The sequence below is a fragment of the Sphaerodactylus townsendi genome, linkage group LG06 (assembly GCF_021028975.2).
Source record: "Sphaerodactylus townsendi isolate TG3544 linkage group LG06, MPM_Stown_v2.3, whole genome shotgun sequence".
Taxonomy (NCBI): domain Eukaryota; kingdom Metazoa; phylum Chordata; class Lepidosauria; order Squamata; family Sphaerodactylidae; genus Sphaerodactylus; species Sphaerodactylus townsendi.
The window spans coordinates 69,700,852-69,720,975 of NC_059430.1; the positions used below are offsets into that span (position 1 = coordinate 69,700,852).

Below are 20,124 nucleotides of genomic sequence, written 5' to 3' on the forward strand. Positions count from 1 at the left end.
TGGAATAGCTCGGTCTTACAGGCCCTGCGGAACTCATTGAGATCCCGCAGGGCCCGGACAGCTGGAGGAAGAGCATTCCACCAGGCCGGGGCCAGGGCCGTAAAAGCCCTGGCCCTGGTAGAGGCCCCAACCGCGCATCATAGAGGTGCGGGGCAGGGGGTTACCAGCAGAAGTTGGCCTACTGCTGACCGCAGGGAACCCGACGTGGGACATATGGGGCCAGACGGTCTCGTGGAGTGCGAGGTCCCAGGCCGCTGCAAAGGCCTTAAAGGTTAAAACCAATACCTTGAAGACGCATCCGAACTCAACTGGGAGCCAGTGCAGGCAACGTAACACGGGCGTGATATGATCTCTAAAGGCACCGCCCATGAGCAAAACGTACGCCGCGCATGCTGGACCAGTTTTAATTTCCGGATCAGCCGCAAGGGAAGGCCCGCGTAGAGCGAGTTGCAATAGTCTAGTCTGGAGGTGACCGTTGCATGGACCACTGTGGCCAGATCCGCCTGGGAGAGGAAGGGGGCCAGTCGCCGGGCCTGGCGAAGATGGAAAAACGCAACCCGGGTTACATGGGCCACCTGGGTCTCCATTGAAAGAGACGAATCCAGGTGGACCCCCAGGCTGCGAACTGAGGGGGTCGGTGCCAATGAGACCCCCTCCCACACCGGCGGCTGAAAATCCCCCACCTCCCCCCCACGGCCCAGCCAAAGGATCTCCGTCTTCGTTGGATTCAGCTTTAGCCTGCTCTGTTTCAACCAACCAGCGACCGCCTCCAAACAATGCTGTAGAGCTGCAGGGGCGGTGACCGCTCCCCCCTCCATCGACAGAATGAGCTGGGTGTCATCGGCATACTGATGACATACCAGCCCAAAGCTCCGTACCAGCTGAGCAAGGGGTCGCATATAGATGTTAAATAACAGTGGGGACAACAGCGCTCCCTGAGGTACACCGCAATGAAGCGGGCACCCTCGGGAGGCTTTGTCCCCACACCACACTTGCTGACTCAGGTCCCTGAGAAACGAGGCAATCCATAATGTCTACACCTCAAGAGTTTCAGAGAACACAGAATTAGCATGTTGTCTGTCTGCATGTTGTCTGTCTGCAGGCCCAGCCATCAGATGACCAGTCTTCAAGTGGATGTTGTACTTGGACCACTGGCGCTTAGTCTGAGGTTGGGTTTGCTTATCGGATTCAGTCAGTCAATAGACCATTCCGCCCAAGCCCCTGAAAATATTTTGCAAACATTTTAACCCACCATCCCCATTTGTCCACACTCACCCCCTCGAAAAGGCTTCCTGCCCAAATTTAGGAAGCTTTAACGCTTTATGCTGCAATTCTCTAGGGGTCATGCCTTCGTACCTATGTAGACATGACTCCTCGAAATAGGAAAAAAACTGACTGAAATTCAGCACAAGATAGCCAGTGTGCATATGCTTTTCACATAATCTGATCGTCCAAGTTGGATAATTTCTGGTCTGCTGGTTTTATCGTGTTTCAGTTCTGAGGTGCCCCAATGACCATGACTGTGATGATAAACTCATAGCTAATTCTTTGATAGTCAGTGTCCATTCACTGGGTATGTTGCTCAGCAGGCAGTTCTTGGGATTTGATGACTAAAGAGCTGCCTCCAATGGTGAAGGAATCAATGGCTGATTACACATGACAAGGTTTCAGCAACTTGGCCAGGAAGTATTTTTTCCAAGGAATGTTTATGCATTATGGCAGGCATTACCCATCAGCTGGTGTTTTGCTTTTGTCTGGGGTGTGTGTGTGTGTGTGTGTTTTGTGGGTTCTCTATCATGCATACATACTTTAATTTTTAATATAATCTTGAATTTTTATCTTTAGTATTATCAAAAGATTGATATATCAATCTATCAATAGCTATATCAACATAAAAAGGCAAACTATTGAAGAAAAGGCCTGAATATGGCATCTGTACACTTTGCCCGAACACTGATGGTCTTTTATGGCATGAAGTAGGGGGTGGGGACTAATGATGATGTGCAAACTGCAAAACCGCAAAAGGGAGCTGGGCATGTTTAGTTTGGTGAGGAGAAGGTTAAGAGGTGACATGATAACTATGTTTAAATATTTGATAGGATGTCATGTTGGTGAGGGATTAAGCTTTTTTCCTGCTGCTCCAGAGATTAGGACGAGGAATAATGGGTTCATGGTGAAGGAAAAGAGATTCCACATAAACATCAGGAAAATCTTCCTGACAGTAAAGGCTGTTCGACAGTAAAGGCTGTTCGTAGTGCAGTGGAGTCTCCTTCTTTGGAAGTTTTTAAGCAGAGGCTGGATGGCCATCTGTCAAGAGTGCTCTGATTATGTGTTCCTGCATTGCAGGGGGGTTGGACTTGATGGCCCTTGTGGTCTTTTCCAACTCTATGATTCTATGAGGGGGGGAAATAGCAAGATGGCACGAGAATGGTTTCTGTTCTCCAAGACCATTGAGCCATTGTATTATAATTTAAAATAAAGGAGAAGGAGAAGGGTGTATGCTGTCCTGGGTCCCTGCTAGGGAGAAAAACTGGATATAAATAGCTATAAAAATAAACAGTTGCCAAATTTGAGGTCTGAGTACAATGTGCCCTTGTATGAATATACTAAGAACCATAGAAACACAAATACCTATCTGAAGTAAGTCAACAAAATGAATAATATCTTAATTCTTCATACAACTGTATGACTGGCAGCAACAGATTTATATTAATAGCAATAGCTCTGTGTTTATGAGATGGCTATCTGTATCAGCTGTAACAGTGACATTTTAAACTCTGCAATACATTTATGTTAACAACTTTTATAATTCATATTTTATTAAGATGATGGATTCATATATTTTTATGAATGCTATGAAGTATATGGCTGCGTACACAAAATTAAAATAGACATTATCCAACCAAGTATTTGAAACTTGACAACTTGGCTGATATGAATACTAAATATAGATGGAAAGGACACACTGTTTCAGATTGAAGCTTGTGATCCCAGCGGAGACACTCCATGGATTTTCAGAGGACAAAGGGACCAGCCTGTAAACTGTATTCTGCAAGAACCTGATACTGGAATTCTTTCAAACAGGAGATTAGCAAGACATGGTCCACAGGGTAAGTAACTTCCAGGCGATTATGAATTTAAAACTATCAAGAATGGATCTGTTCTTTGGTTGATGAAAGCTTTCAATTACCTTTTCCTGTGCCCTGAACAAATGTTTGCTGGAAATTGTAATAAGATTTCTGCGTCAGTGACCAACAGCAAGTGACCATGACTCACAGGAATGTCAGGAACTTTTATGTTAGTTCAGTTAAACATGGAAGGAATATTAGGTGCGCTTACTACCAACTTCTTTCCAGGCACACTATTTAAAATTAAATGAGATGCAGCGTCTTGAGGTTTGTTTTACAAAGTCTCTTAAGTGCCTAATGGGGCAACAGGCTTTAGGTGCATCACATTCATTACTACTTATACCAGACCTGAGTTAAAAATAAATATCTCCCCTAGCTCTTGCTTGACAACTCTCTGGCAAAAGCCACTGTGAAACCAGTGAAAAGCCACTGTGAAACTACCTTCAAAAAGCCAAGGCCCTAAATATTTAGTCTTTGGAACTCTGTTCTCTTGACTCATGGTCCTGTCCAATGATAAGCTGTACAGCTGGCTATGGATGTCTTCGTAGGAGAAACCCCAAGCTAGCAAGAATGACATGACTTTTGGACATTACTCCCTCACGTGATATATCACACATTTCCCTAAGGGAACAATAATCCAGTTTCCTTGAACTCAGAGTTGCATATCTAAAAGGCATTTTTTTAAAAAATCAAACAGTATTAATCAGTTAAGACTGTAGGATATCCACAGCATCTTCGGTAGCTGGCCAGAGAATAAGGTTTCAAAAGCCATATTTTAATGAGTCTATTTTTCCTTGCTTTGTATGTATATGGAAGACTCTTAAAATTGTACACCCAAAAAGGAGCAAGCTCAAATTATGCAAATACTGTAACATATTATGTATGTACCTGAAATAGTTAATGTCATGCGCATGTTACCGACATTGTTACCTACCAATTACTTGCACAGCTGAATGCATTGTCTTCTATTCTGAGCCTCTAGCTTTTCTCATTTAGCAAGATGAAACTACAGAATCAAAATGATATAATCTTTGAAAACTTTGCCCATTAGAGTTCCATTTCGTCTAAGTGCATTAAGTTCCTAATCCCTCTGATAAATCCAATTGAACAGGAATAGCCTTTTTCCAGTTTTTGGTCCCAAAGTCTACATTCATACACTTGCAAAAGTACAGGAGAGAAATGTTAGATTTCAGTATCATTCATGGCTTGGGGTTGTTCCAGTTTCTTAATGTCATCCTCTGAATGCTGAAGTTCTGCTATTCTGAAGGATCTTCTATTAGTAGCAGAACACTGAAGTCTGATATCTTCAGTCCCATGGGAATGTCCTCCATTGTCCATCTCAATGGACCAGCAGCCATGTCACTAAAACTCCTATAACAATAGTGCTTTTTCAAGTGATTTTTCCAATTCTATTTTTGGTTCTATTTATTTATTTATATTTATTTATATATTAAATTTTTAAACCGCCCACCCCCGAAGGGCTCTGTGTAGTCATCACTGAAGAAATTTTTATTTTTATTGGGGGTCATTTTCCTAGAGTTTTCAAATGCTAACCATGCTCTTGTCTCTCAGGTATGATGGAGAATTTGTCTCTTGAAACCGACTTACGAAACTCATATGAAGAAGGAAAGCTGTACATGGTCGATTCCTTAAACAACTTGAACGAACAGCATCTTCGTGTGGTTCAGTCTCAGCATCAAAGTATGTATGCCACAGAACATTAGTCAAGCACCTCTCAAGATACCAAAACAAGGTGACCCATTTTGTAACATATTTAAATTATCTGAATGTTTTAAGGAAGAGTTGCCATTTCAGCAAGGTGCCACCACTAATCTCCAAACAGCTGCACCCATAGCAGTGCTCATTCCCCTTTAAGGCCTTCCCTAGATTAGACTTCATTCTGTAAAAATATGACATGATACCCTTTTTCCAGAAAAGTAAATGGAACTATGTAGCAGACAACAAGCACAATGTTACTTTTGGAATCACATATACACAGCATCTGGCAAGATTAATAGTGCAATCCTATGTGGAGTTATATAGTCCAATGAGGCCTGTGCTGTAAATAAATTAGCAACTGAATAAGGGTAATTTCACCAGGGGCAGATTGCCATGGTGCAACTGCCAATTTTCTTAGCATCTGCCAAAAGTCTATCTTCTACCAAACTGCTAAAAATGCTCGTTTATACTTTTGCACAGAGATTTTCCTCTTTTGGACTCTGTGCAGGCAGAACACGGTCATTGTTAACAGATCTTTTATCTAATATGTCAGTGGGTGAGCAAGTGACTGATTCCCTGATGTTATGATTAACATTATTAGGTTCTATAATAGTGTAGTCTGAGTAGATATGGTGATCTGGGATGGCATCTGGGATAGGTTGGCATCTGGGATAGGTTGCTGGAGGGCTAGTATCTCTGCTAGCATCTCTGTTTGTGGTTGGTTGTCTTTAAGTAAATATAGGCTTCCATCAACTAGACTACCAACTAAATATAAACTTACCATCAAATATAGGCCTAACTATGAGACAGATAGGTAACAGCATCCAGGATGGATTGTAGATAATTGATATGTTCATGTGAGAGCCATAGGTGTTCTGTTGCCTTCTGAAATGCTATTATATTTTGCCTCTTGACAAATTAGTTAATTGCTTATCTGTTCATAGCTTGTGAATCTATGACCAGGGTGCCTTCTTGTTCAACTTTTAATTAGCTTTTTTGAAATGTGAATCTCTGTCCTTTTCTGGAAGTTATCACTGCTACATATCTTCTTCTGAATTAATGAAATAGGTTAGAATAATCAGCTTGTTGGTATCTTAATTCCCTCTGATAATTCTCTTAACAACAGGATAATGGATTTCTTTTTAAAAGAGGAGAGAACACAATCCATTCCAAGGACTGCATGTCTTCAACTGGGTTCAAATTAACAAGCCAATTACCACCTTCCATATAGTCTCACCAGATAATTCTATTTAAAATTGCTCCATCCTAATTTTATATCTCTCATATATTTGTATCTAATGTATACATGGCAACAAGGTTATTTTTAGTTCCTCAACTTCCTTGCTTTGTTTGGTAAGCCTTTTAGAACATACTGTTTCCTGGCAACATTCCATACTAAGATTTTTGAATAGGTACAGAATCTGTTGGCTTGTCCTTTAGCTTAGAATAAAGATGTGTATATAGGACAACTAGCTTAAGGCTACCAGTAAAATACAAGTTATTGATCAGTTTATTTCCAGTCAACCAAGGGGGTGTACAGTCATGCAAAGGTGGTTTATATATTATAGTATGCTAGAAAACTATAATATGCTAGATGGTCAAGAGATGTCATTGATTACAGTGATAATCTACTTTACCTAACATCAGATATCTAACACCAATATCAAGAGTTTTCTACATTAGCTGCTACTTTGTTCACTCCAGAAACGAAGCACCTTTCTATTAACTGACATGATTTTATTGCAGTATGCTAGTGTCTCTCTGTTCAGACTCAACATTTTGCAGATAGCTGATTGCATAATTAACATCCAAGTCATCCCTGGCTTCTAGCACCAACACTTTGTTCTCAAAGCGGGTTGGGGGGGGAGGGTGTTAGGTGACAAAGATAGCTGTGAGGAATTCATCATCTCTCAACTGATAACCAGCACTCCTGATTTGAAACATAGTAACTTGCATTGCTGCCAAGTGGTCATCTAGGCTAGCATGCGGGGACAGCTTTGTCGTGTACAAGCATTTCCTAAGAGATCTGATATACTGGGGCGACTGCATAGAGTATCTTTCCTGAATTGCTTTCCACAGGGAGTGTGCTGTCTGACAGCTCAGAGTACGTGCAGCTTTTGCCACGCGTGGAAGAGATGTACAGCAGAGCTCTTGGATCATCATCCCTGAACTGTCTGGCTTTCTCCCCTTCTTGTCCTGGGGGTTCTTCATTTAAAACATAATCAATATGCAGCTTCTCCACAGAAGAAAATTATTTTTCTCTAGCTTACATAGTGGAGGCAAACTGGGGGGGCTGGATTTTGACTCACGTGTCCCCTGTTCCTAGGGGAAGGTGCGTGGCCTGTTGATCTGTCGGGGAAAGAAGCGGTCCCGGTGTTTGAAGCTCCACCTGTCGACATGATGCCTGGCAATTTTTTGTTCTTTCCCATCCAATCAGCATTTTGTAAAATCCACACTGCGACCCAGCGAGAAATTTTTTTTCTGTCTCCCTTTTGAAACTTACAGCAACTGATTGCTTAAAGGAGGTCTCTCTGCAGTGGAAGCGTCCTGGGCTCATAACCTTTGTTGAATTTTTTATTTAGCAGAATAGCAGAAGAGACCAATAGACAGTTGCTGGTTTTATATAAATGTTTACTATCTACTAGGGAGTGTTTACATGGAAGAAAAATAAAGAACAGCTTTCTATTTTAGCACTAACTTGGTTACATAGCTCTGCATCATGTGCTCCCACATGGTGCCTACCTAGCAAGGTAAAAGGTTTGACCTTGTGTGTTACAAACAAAGAAACATACTTTATAACTTCTGTCTACATGACTAGTCTCACATAGGCAATGCTGGGGTTAGCTGACTAATAGCTTAATCAATGGACTGGCCATAAAAATCTGACCTCAGTAGCTAATTAGCATGCACACAGTTAAACCCTTCATGTCTGAATTGTGACAGACACTTGCAAATACCAACACAAAGCTAGATTCTAACAGTGGGTGATGAGGTTCAGTTCAGATTCAACTTGAAACCAAGTAAGAGTATTGTGCTGCCTCTGTTCACACTACATGGTCATCTTGCATATTGCGATGTTTGCAAGGAGGTCTTGGAGGTCAAGTCCTACAGGCTCTTAGGCCCAACGTTCATCTTTTTGGGTATAACTTTGAGACTAGGCTGTAGTATGGGTGCATCATGATGCTCTCAATTTTATGGCTTTGCTTTGGACAGGGACAGAAACATATTTTAATGGTGATTCAGCATCTGCTCTGGTCTCCCACTGTCATCTGAACACAATTCAAAGTATTGAGTATGACCTGCAACACTCCAGCTAGCCATCTGGCCCAGCAAAGTATTGATGGAGTTTAAATGCTAGACTCTTTTTTTTTTTGTTTTGCAGCAGTCTGGCAAGAGAACACAGATAGTGCTGGCTGTTGGACAGTACAAAACAGCATGAGATGCCATAGCTGGTTCTTTGTCACATTGATCATCACTTTAATTGTCAGCTTGGCACTTGTTTCCTTTGTAATATTCTTAATAGGTAAGTAAGTACTATTTGTTTCTGAAGATATTGATTGCAGGATGAAGGCAGTTTATAATTTAATTACCTACTCTCCATGGAAAGTTTTGTAACATATCTCTAGCCCTTTACAGACATTACAGCAATGTGTACCAGAAGCCCACCAATCATGCATAATGGGACTACACCTCCCTGCAAACATCATAATATGCATGGTCACCATGTTGTGTGATCAGAGGCGACACAAATATGCATGTACAAGTTAGGTATTCATGAACAGGCCATTGGATTTTTCAGGGTTTCTATCCACACATACCAAGGCTGTATGTGCATGGTAAATACATGTGTTGCCTGCATCACAACTATGTAAATTGGAAGGATCACAGGTAGCATATGGTTCTGTTACATGCAGTTGGTGGATTCCTGTCATGCATGATTGTGCTTATAATGTCTGATAAACAGTACAGGGGGAAATCAAGTATGCTATCCTGAGTTCCTTTTAGGACATGAGGCATTAGGAATGAACAAAAGTACAAACAAGGGAAAAAAGACCTTTAGCAGATAGTTCTATGAACAGCTATGGGAAAGCCCCGGGCTTGTGGGAAACCATTCGGGGCTTCCCTCACCGACCCTGACTCAAGTGAAGGAAAGAGCTGGGCAGCAGTGGGGAACTACAAGCCCTGCAGCAGGTACTCTCCCCGGCTAAGCCACAGAGCATTTAGAAAGTGCAAAATCAGCCTAGATTAGAGTCCACCACTCTTAACCACTACACCAAACTGGCCCCGAATTAAGTACCATATCCTTCATTATAATATGTGAGGTTTCTATAGATACTAGGGTTTTCCCAGTTTCAACTTATGTATCAGAAAGTAAAGTAGTTTTATGTATTTATTTTTGCTGACTATTTTTATTCATGAAAAGGGAACAGAATTTTTCTCTATCTTATCAGCTAATGAGGTAGTTCATCTTGATGCAGGTTCCATACAGTGCACACTGTGCCCCACTCCTTTATTATGTACTAACATGGTATTTACCATTTACACTGTTTTATTTGGGATGTTGTGTGGTTTTCAGGCTGTATGGCCATGTTCTAGTAGCATTTTCTCCTGACTTTTCACATGCATCTGTGGCTGGCATCTTCAGAGGATCTGCCAGCCACAGATGCAGGTGAAACATCAGGAGAAAATGCTATTAGAACACAGCCATACAGCCAGAAACCACACAACACTCCAGTGACTCCGACCATGAAAGGCTTCGACAATACACTGTTTTATTTGCTTCAAAGAGAAGTGAGACATGATTAAAGGCAAGTCTGTAGGCTTGGCAGTTCTATACCTCTTGTGGCAGTTCTATACAAGTTTCTACTTTCCAAGATTACTGGGGGGGGTGGGGGTGGGGGGGGGGAGGGAATTAGCTACTGTTTCCAGAACTGCATTTCATTATTACTGTTTGCTTCATCACTAAGGATAGTTCTAATCTCCTCTGACATCAACATCACTAAATCATCACCAAAAAAATACCTGGGGGGATTTCCAATATACACTAGGGTTCTCAACTTTGTTGAGCCTGTCAACACTTCTAGAATCTTGAAAGCAGGCAGTGGGTACCATTACAAACTGGCAACTAGGGAGAGGCATGATACCAACAACAAAATATTTGCCATGTGAGCTGAGGTAAGACACAAAATGTTGGAAAGTTCCAAGCTAAACATTGTCTTATGATTGAGGCAGCTGTTTCCCATTGAGAGCTCCCTGCAGATAGCTCACGGGTGCCTCTTAGGCTTCTCTGAAACACCTCCTGTACTAGTGAGGTGCAAGAAAGCCAGGACTGGCTCTTTCTTTGGAAAGGAGGATATGGGCAGCAGGACACACTTTAGCAGATGACGCATTGCCCACAGGTGCCACATTGGGAATTACTGGTATGGACTTCCCATAGCTATTCAGCATTTGTGCATACATATACAAGAGATCTGTGCTGCAGGCAGACAGGAGCTAGAGTGTGTCCAGACAAGCCAGAGTTGAGGCAGGCGGCACATGAAACATATTCAACCAATCCAGAGTCAGGACAGGCAGCAAACAAAGGCATGGTCAAGGCACTCCGAAGTCAAGGTACAGGCAGGAGATCAGGCAGGCTGAGAGCCAGAGATCAGAGGGAAACCAAGCACATGGAGCTTTCCAGGAAGTATACTCATTGCACCCAAGCAGACCCAATCCAATGCAGGGTTTATATAGAAAGTTCTGGTTACTGAGGCTAGGATCCTGCAAGAGCTCAATCCTCCTCAGATACAGATGTCTCTATCTCACAGAGCCTTCTGCCATACCTACCCTGTTTCCCCAAAAATAAAACCTACCCCGAAAATAAGCTGTAGCATGATTTTTCAGGATTTTTGGAGGATGTTTGAAATATAAGCCCTACTCCAAAAATAAGCCCTGGTTACAGATTCTCCGGTGCAGCTGATCTGGTCACATGGGGGGGGGGGGGCAAAATCATGATAAAAAATAAGACATTTCTTGAAAATAAGCCTCAATGCATCTTTTGGAGCAAAAATTAATATAAGATCCTGCCTTATTTTCAGGGAAACAGAGTAGCAGCAATGTGAGTACTTCTTCTTTTACTCTGCAGCTGCAGCCTCTGGCCTTGCCTCCTTTGAGCAGCTGGCTCATTATTAGCTCTTCTGAGATCCTTGATGGCTTTCCCAGCTGCATGGCATCAGGTTCTGCCTTAATTTGCAAGGAAGGGCTTGAAGCTGGCTCTGCTGCTTGCATTTTCTCATGAGGATCCAACTCTAAATGCAGTTTCTTCAGGCTCTACATCAGAGTTCTCAGTGCCCAGGGGCTGGCTCACTAAGTTGACCATTTCTTCTGTGTACATGGTTCTACCAGGCAAATGGTTTGCTGCGATATACCCAAGACCTTGGGAATCTTTAATTTAAGCAACATTCCCACCTGGTTGCAAAGTTACTAAAAATAGACATCATAAGAGTGTAATACAGGGGTCCCCAAACTACGGCCTGGGGGCCAAATGTGGCCCCCTGAAGGCATTTATCCGGCCCTCCAGGCATGGTGGCGATGGCTCCATTCATGTGCAGTGGGGGCTCGAGGGAGAGGAGGAACCAGCCCCAACAGCTGTTGATTCCAGTTACATGATGGCACCCCCAAATCTCCATGAATTTTCTGACCCAGAGTTGGAAACCTTACATGTGGCAACGCCTACTCCACTCTTCCCTCTCAGCTACTCCATGTGTTGCTCTCAGGCTTTCTGTTCCGCCTCACTCCCATTGGCATCAGCCAGGCTGGCGAATCGCTCGCTGGGTGCTAGGGAGGAAAGAATCCAGGAAGATACTTGATCCTGGGTTAGATGGAATGTTTCATTGGGAAAGTTCTGCTTTTTTTTTTTTTTTTACAGGGGAAGGTATTCCACAGCCTCCCCAACAATATTTGGAGCCCACCCTGTACTTGACATACTTTGGTCACTGTTACCATGACAGAAAGGCTGAAAGGTGAAATCAAACATTTTACAATCATTTGTGCATAGGAATTTGTTCATAGTTTTTTTTAGTCCGGCCCTCCAACAGTCTGAGGGACAGTGAACTGGCCCCCTGTTTAAAAAGTTTGGGGACCCCTGGTGTAATATATGTGAGATGAGTAACAAACTGGCTATGCACTAAAATAGTTACAATAGTTTAATGTGTTTAAATAAAAAATAATTATTAAATCAACTGCATTGTGGAAGGCAGTTCACTTTTTAATGAACTGACTTAAAATTACCTCTTTTCTTTTGCAGTTCACACTGGAGATAAAATGGATGATGTGTCAAGAAAAATAGTACTAGAAAAGAAGAACATTGAAGACCTTAAGAAACTAAATGACATGATTTTACAGCACCTAAACCATACAGAACTGGTAGAAAACCTCAGCAGGATGCAAACAAGACAATCAAGCACCGATCTTCCAGGCTAAAGAATATTGAGCTGGAAATACCAGGGCAAGGGGCTAACTTGTGCAATGAATTCCATTCTTATCTAATTTCAAATACAGCCTGGGCAAGACAGCTTTTTTTTTAAAGTAATCATTATGTGTGTTCCATGATGCTTACAGCAAACCTGTAAAAGCAAACAGTTTATATCATTGTGAGATCCTCTACATTTGTAACCTTTCTAGACTTCTTGTTTATCCCCATGGATGTTGATATATGGATGGTAGAGCTCAGTGAAACATGTGATTTTGGAAAACTGCTTTTAGACCCCATTCTTATAAATAGTTACATGCAGATAGTGTCAGATATTTCTTGTGGTTCATGTTTATAGCTCAAGTTAAATTTGGAATAAGAATGTAGCATCTGATTTCTGAAAGACTTGCACATATTGGCAGACCCACCTCACAGAGTATCCAGTACTTCCTACACAGTACAATATAAGTGCAGATGCATGGTACTACTCTGCAAAGCACATCCAGATTTTTTTTTAATTACAGAAGTACCACGAACAGTATCAAAATTTCACAACTTGTGCTCACCTCTGTGTTGGAAGTGTAAAGATTTTTTTTCACTGCTGGTGGTCTTGTAAGAAAATAGAACAGTTTTGGAAGGAAATACACAAAAACATTAAGAATATAATAAATTATAAATTCAATAAATTTCCAAAAACTTATCTTCTAGGTATTTGGGACTATGAAGACACTAATTTACAAAAACATAAAAACCAGTTATATTATTTATTAACAGTGACAAGAATAGTAATTGCCAGATATTGGAAATGTCAGGATTTACCATCCATTGAAGAATGGTTTCAAAAATTTCAAGATTACAGAACAGACAGACTTACGACTCTCCTCAACAAAGACTTCTGGAATCCTTTGATTAGATACTTATACAAAACGGATCTTTCTAATAAGAAAATATATCCTTCTAATAAGAAAATGTTAATTTAGATATATATAAGTGACAAATATGAAAACTTGTCTAAATATTGTTATATTTATATATGTGACATCAATACTTCTGATATTGTACTTATTTCAATGTCTTAAATGAAACTTATTTCAATGTAAAAAGTTTTACAGAAGTGATTAATAAGGGCAAGATTCATTAATGACTTGTGTCAGAATAAAAGTTGGGTTTATTCACAGATGCACCTACATTACTGACTGTAAAATTTGATTACTCTTATCCAAGTGTGAGGATTCAAGCATTTGGTTTAAGATTATACCTGGTGATCTGAAAGTTCCATAAGTGATGCTTGATCTGTTTTTCTTGTAGTGATTGCATTTATTCCCAAATATGGCTGATCAACCCTGACATAATCCATGTAATATCTTTATTAGGATGAACTCAGTGGTAGGTAACAGTGAAAGCTTTCAGTTTCCTGAGAACTCTTTTTCAGGCCAGATATTACAAAATGAAAAAGATCAAATAGCAGATTTTAATCAGATTTTTAGGTCATGGTATTAAGAAGACTTTGTATCCTGACATAGCAACTGGTGGAAACTTTTGAAAAGCTGGATATTTTAAGCTGAACTCAAAACAGTCACATGCTTGCAGGGGCATAGGTTTTTCGGGGGGGGGGCAGAGGGACTCATGCCCCCCACTTGGATTTTCCAGTGAGGGCAATGGCCTTCAGATGCCAGTGTTTCCCAGTGGAGGCAATGCTACCCACCCACCCCACCCCCCGGACTACCAAGTTCTCATGTTCAGTCAGTTATGTTTGCCTTTATAACAACTTAGTATGTTCATTGGAGGCATGGGGCTGGTTTTGCTTGTTTTTGTAAAGATAAGAGGGGGAGAGGACCTTCAATAGATAATTCTCTCTGTGAAGAAATCCATTTTAGGAGCTAGCAATGCTTTGCTTTGGAGAAAGTGAGGTTAAAGCTTTCCTCAAGCTATGCTAAAGACTGGCCAAAATGTTGGGTGGGAGGCTGATTCATTGATGGGAAATCTTCATGCCTACCCATTGCCACAGGAGCTTGCTAAATTATGCCCCAATATAATTTCATCAGCAAAAATAAGTTTTCCAGTGCAAAATCTAACAACAATCAAGCAGCCCGGTAATCTTGATCACCGTTATTATTGTATTATTTACTGACCTTGCCTGAATGTCACCTACCAGCCTGCCTCAGTAGTGGCATACCAAGCCTAAATGGTGTCCAGGGGCATGACTGGCTCCCTGGGCCCCCATGCCTCCCTGGCTTCACAGGGGGCCCCTGTGCTCCACTAGCGGGGAGGCCAGGAGAGGGCAAGACTTGGGGGATGGACCTTGCAGGTGTGGCAGGGATGAATGCTGCTGCAGTGCCAGTTTAGGCCACCCTCCCCAGCCCCACCCCCTGGCCTCCCTTCAGGAGGGCAGGAGCAAGCCTGCAGTGAGGCTGGGGGCAGGGCTCAATGGTGGGTGGCTTGGGTGGGTGCCACAGCAATAGGATAGCTCTTGCCTTCCCTGGCCTCCTGGGGGGGGGGGAGCTGGCCTGCGGCTTCAGCAAACACCTCAGCCAGCAAGTGGCCCAAGCATGGGGGGAGCTGCCAGGTGTCAACTGGGTCACTGCACTGCTGGAGGCCAGGGACAGGGATCCGGCCAGTGCCCGACACCCCCCCATGTGATGAAATGGCATGCACCCAGGGACATGGTATAAGATAAGAAAAACTGTTTTACTTCTCTAAAAACCTCACACCAACTGTTCAAATTGCTAAAGCCACCTTAATGCCAAGGTTCAGAGTGTTTGTTTTAATTATAAATATGTAATTTTCAAAATTACTCAGGTCAATGAGAGACTAAAGTATGTTTCTATTGTATATATTTATTTATTTATATTTTACACTTCTATCCCACCAATCTCCCAAGGGATTCAAGTCATCTCTTTAATTGTATTATCTACTTAACATGTATTAACACACTGAGGGCTAGATTTGCAAACTTTGTAGCAGCAAACAGAAAAGTGTGTATTTATGATAATTCATTCTCAACAGTATGCAAATACCACAGCAGAATTTGGGAGAGGTGTTGGCAAGGGGAAACTGAGGTACAATTCCCTGAGATGTGAATTTCTGCTAAGGATTTGAGCTAATTATTGAGTTTATCCACTAGGTGGTAGAAATTTGCCATTGTAGTAGTTTAGAAAACAGAAACCGGAGGTGGCATGGTAACTGCTTGATTATGAAGGACAGGTAGAATAAAGACAGAAAAATAGCCATAATAACAGTTTAGTATGTGTCTATTAAAATTACTTTTCTTTCTGCAGGAGAACCATCACTGTGAATTATGTCTAATTCTGTCTATGGCACAGAGGCAAAAATGTCACTTAGCAAAGGTTTATGAGATTTCAAAAAAGGAAATGAAGGCATAATTTGTTCTAAATGAATTCTTTCAGTCCCTACACAGGAATTCATTTGTAATTGTATGGCCTTTGTGCTATCTCGTGCATTTACTTCTCTTACATTGGCACAAATAGAGACAGAATTTTAAAAATAACTTGTCCAAAAGTTTTCCTTTCTATCATCAAAGACCTTCCTTGCTCATCACAATTAATTTTTCCAGGACTGTTGATGATATCAACCAAAGTATCAACCACTTAAGCCTGCAAAACACATAAAGAGATTCTAGAACAGGGAAGCCTGGTTCTATGCATGTTTACTGAGAAAGTAGATTTATTTCCTAGTAAGCATATTTCATATGTCACTGACATATTTAGTTCGCTCAACTGTACATGGAAAGTGCCTTTCACATATCGTACAATTTGCCCAAACTAGTCCAATTAAAAAGGATCAATGAACTGGTCTTAAGCCATGAGAATAAATGACTAAGTGATGGTTGTTCACATTGTTTTCCATGTGTGACAAAACCATTTCTTAAATGACACCAAAAAAGTGATAATGTACCTTAGGGACCTGTGTACCTTTGGGATCACCTCTTCCCATTTTGCCCAAGCAGGCCCCTCCACTCCTTAGAGGGGAATCTTCTGGTGGTCCCTGGCCCAAAAACCATCCTGCTGGCCTTGACGAGGACCAGGACCTTTTTAGTCCTGGCCCCCACCTGGTGGAACATGTTCCCGTCTGAAGTTAGGGGCCTGCGCAATGTAAATGGCTTCCGCAGGGCCTGCAAGACAGAGCTGTTCCACTGGGCTTTTTCATAGGCTAGCTGGTTTTTCACCATCAGTTTCATCTGTTTGTCATCTGTTTTGGCTTCCTGGGGGTGGGGGTGGGGGATAAAGTAAGTGAAAGTTGCCATCTGTTTTTGAGCTCTTATACGGTTTTAAATTTTTATACTGTTTTAAATTATTTATTACAATTGTTTCTGTTTTATTGTAATAGTTTTTATTGTTGTTGCTGCCCTGAGCCCTTCGGGGGTAGGGCGGGGTATAAATCTAAGTAATAAATAAATAATGTGATGTAAAGGGTGACCAGTGTGGTTTTTAACCCCTACCCTACATGACAGACTTAACTGAAGTGCTTCTGAATGTACAAAGTTCAGCACTTCTGAGGTAAACCGGAAAAGAACAATAATTTTTATTTACCTCCAGGGATAGGGGAATAAAGTGGTTCAGAAAAAAGGATAGAAACTCCTTGTAGGTGCAAAACAGTCTTGCTGGGGTCATTCATTTATAGGGTCACAGTTGACAATTTAGGGGTTTCCCCCATAAACTAAAGATCCCACAGCCTCATTTCAGACCATTCCTTTGGAAGCAAAATCCTATCTTTACCCTTTACTATTCTCACCTGCTTTTGCTCAAAAGGCAGACTCTGAGACTTTTGACGTCACCAACCTTTTAAACCTATCACTCCAGAGTCACAAACCATATCTAACAAAATTTTGACAGTTCCTTTCCCCACCTCTCACTCTCATCCTTCCTTCCTTCCTTCCTTCCTTCCTTCCTTCCTTCCTTCCTTCCTTCCTGGGATCCTGATTGGTCTGCTCACACTTCAAACAGGGGGATTGAAGTGTTCTCCCACCCTAAAAGGGCAGGCCTTTTGCCTATAGGATCATAGGGTCACTCAAACTATCTCTTACTTGCTGTTTGAAGTGGTACAACCTACTTTTCCACTCAGCTGCATGGGCTCATATAGCCTTTCTGAGAAAACAATTTTCTAGCAGGAAGGATTAAATCCTACTGGTGGTGGCCTCTCCTGAATAGTTCATAGGCACTATTGTTGTTATACACCACCCTCCCCAGTCAGAGCCGGGCTCATGGTGGCTAACATACATATTTAAAATACAATAATAAAACCAGTATTAATAAATTAGGATTTAAAACAATCCCAATAATTTTTATATTAGTGATTTTAAAACAGCTTACCATCACCGCATTCCTAGCTCTCAGCTTAAATTTTTCAATATCTTAAGGGGGTGGGGGTGAGCAGGATGACACTATGGACCAGGTATTATCGATTATAAGCCTGGCAGAATAATTCGGTCTTACATGCCTTGCAAAATCAATTTATATCTTGCAGGGCCTTGATATCTGCCGGGAGTGAGTTCCACCAGGTGGAAGCCAGGGCCAAAAAAGACCTGGTTGTGGTGGACAACAGCTGGATGTCCCTGAGACTATCAGAGAATGAGAAGGTCCTCTGTGGTTGATATAGTGAGATGCTGTTACTGCCCAAGAAAATAGCCAAAATATTTTCCTGAGTCAAAATACATGGCTACACTGGCTCCATGTCAGGACGCAGAGACCTGTGTGGTTCAGAAGCCTCTGCGAGGCTCACAAAGAATGTACATATGTGATTGTGACAATATTAGATGATTTCCCTCTTGCCTTTGCCCCTTCTTGGATATAGTGAAAGCCCCTTTTGTGTTGAATTTATGATTTGCCCACTGTTTGAGGTTATATTCTAGCTAAGTTCCCCAGCTGATTTAAGGTTTTGTTATTGTTAATTTAGGAGACTCTTGCCTATAAGCATATGTGTTTATGTCACAAGGTTTTCCCTAATGTTTAAGTTTAGAAATGTTATTTTAGATATTTGTGTTTGTTAGTAAAAGCAGTAGCCTAAAGAAGCTGATATTAAGGGACAAGGAAGTTAGCCCTGGAATACAGCTTAGAGTAGACCAGGGGTAGGGAACCTGCGGCTCTCCAGGTGTTCAGGAACTACAATTCCCATCAGCCTATGTCAGCATGGCCAATTGGCCATGCTGACAAACTGATAAGGAAATATCAGTTCTGGTGAACATTTGAAGGTCCTGGAATGAACTCAACTACCAACCGACTAGAACCTTTGCAAAGAACCAAAGAGACCCTCTTTGGTTTTGCAAATGAAAACTGATAGTAGCACCCAGAGGTTCCAGCCGTTAGAAGACCACCATTGGACAATTTGAACTCTCCTTTGTTGCAGAGCTGAAGCGCAGGAGCCTCAGGTCATAACCGAAGGAAGCAGCCATCTAATAAAGGAGATAGCTGGGTGCAGTAGCGAGCCCACTCAGATTCTCTGAATGGACCTTATCTGCTCTCCCTTCAGCACCATTGCGAGATCTCGCAGGAAGACGTTTGACAGCGGGATTTCATGATCCCATTCACAAAAATTGTAATTGTATCTTCCTTTTGTATTGTTATTTTCTTATTGGTGTTTGGTAAGGGACTTGCCCCCTTACCTCTCCTTTCTACCTGCCCCCTTGCCCCCTTTGATGTTTGTGAATAAAAGTTCTTGCGCTTGTTTTCAAGCCGCGGTTCTCCTGCCCGAGCTGTGACCATCACCTCCAAATAAAATCCTTTGCTTTGAAGAACACTGGCTTCCTGCGCCTCATTATATTGCTGAGCTGAAATCACTTATTTTTCCCCGAGCAACAGTGGTAACAATGTGGTCCCATAGATATGATGGTTCCAGACTGTTCAAGACCTTAAAGGTTAGAGCCAACACCTTGAAAATGATCTGGAATTCAACTGGCATCCACTGCAGCCAATAGAGCTCCCTTAGTGGTGTCCCAGTGAGTACTCTCATGGCTGCATTCTGGACCAGTTGCAGTTTCTGGAGCAGCCTTAAAGTGAGGCCATCTTAGAGTGAGTTACAATAATCTAACCTGGGGGTGACTGCCTCAGTAATCTAACCTGGGGGTGACCAGGTCTGTACAGGACAGATAGGGGGTCAACTGCCTGGTTTGACGAAAATGGCAAAAGGCCATACTGGTTGTATGTGCAACCAGAGCAGTAGCTAGATCAGAGTGCGCCCAGTGCACACTCTGGCTTTTGCCCCCCCCACGCCCCCCACTTACTTTTAGGAAAGGAGCAGGCCAAAGAAGAAGGCCGGAAGCCTGCCTGCGTTGCCTGGGCCTGGTGGGAACTACTAGGGCAGGGGTAGGGAACCTGCGGCTCTCCAGATGTTCAGGAACTACAATTCCCATCAGCCTCTGTCAGCATGGCCAATTGGCCGGCTGGTAGAAAGGCTGATGGGAGAGTAAGACCCTGGTATCTGGAAACACAATGGGATCCTTCACCTAGGAAACCTGCTAAATTCCTAAGAAGTAGAGTGGGGTGAGTCTTGTTCAATGAAGTATAGAGAACTCCGCCCCCCCAGTGACTAGCTAGAAATAGATGCGCCTGGTGCGTCCACGCATCCATACCCTGGTTGTAAAGTTAAATGGTGTTGATAGGCTGGGACGGCATACAGCCTTGACTTGGCACATTCCATGGCACCCGGTGATGGAGCCAGCATCTCTGGCGTGGAGACCTTCTCTCTTGAGAGAGATGGAAGAACTCCGTTCCATATAGAATCCGGGGAGGGGGGGATGGGATGAACAGAAGTTATAACCTGTGCTTCTGGCGGGGAGACTTTTATTCCCTGCCGCGTGGAGTGTAATGCGTG

General features: G+C 42.3%; 1 protein-coding gene across 2 annotated transcripts; it reads left to right on the forward strand.

Annotated features, from left to right (window-relative positions):
• Nucleotides 1-2,989: 2,989 nt before the first annotated feature.
• Nucleotides 2,990-13,486, forward strand: LSMEM1 (leucine rich single-pass membrane protein 1). 2 transcript variants are annotated; one of them, XM_048502480.1, is made up of 4 exons: nt 2,990-3,110; nt 4,701-4,829; nt 8,230-8,370; nt 12,133-13,486. In XM_048502480.1, exons 2-4 carry the CDS (start codon nt 4,703-4,705, stop codon nt 12,306-12,308), a joined length of 444 nt encoding a protein of 147 aa, XP_048358437.1. In that variant the 5' UTR covers nt 2,990-3,110; nt 4,701-4,702; the 3' UTR covers nt 12,309-13,486. The 2 variants fall into 2 exon arrangements, with proteins under 2 accessions (XP_048358437.1, XP_048358440.1); XM_048502483.1 differs by lacking the exon at nt 2,990-3,110 and having other exon boundaries at nt 4,706-4,881.
• The last annotated feature ends 6,638 nt before the right edge of the window (nt 13,487-20,124 follow it).

Excerpts from the sequence above, each read along its gene's own strand:
- LSMEM1 (XM_048502480.1), top strand. The coding sequence starts at position 4,703 with ATGATGGAGAATTTGTCTCTTGAAACCGACTTACGAAACTCATATGAA. Across the intron at positions 4,830-8,229 it reads GGTTCAGTCTCAGCATCAAA|CAGTCTGGCAAGAGAACACA; the intron begins GTATGTATGCCA and ends TTTGTTTTGCAG. Across the intron at positions 8,371-12,132 it reads CTTTGTAATATTCTTAATAG|TTCACACTGGAGATAAAATG; the intron begins GTAAGTAAGTAC and ends TTTCTTTTGCAG.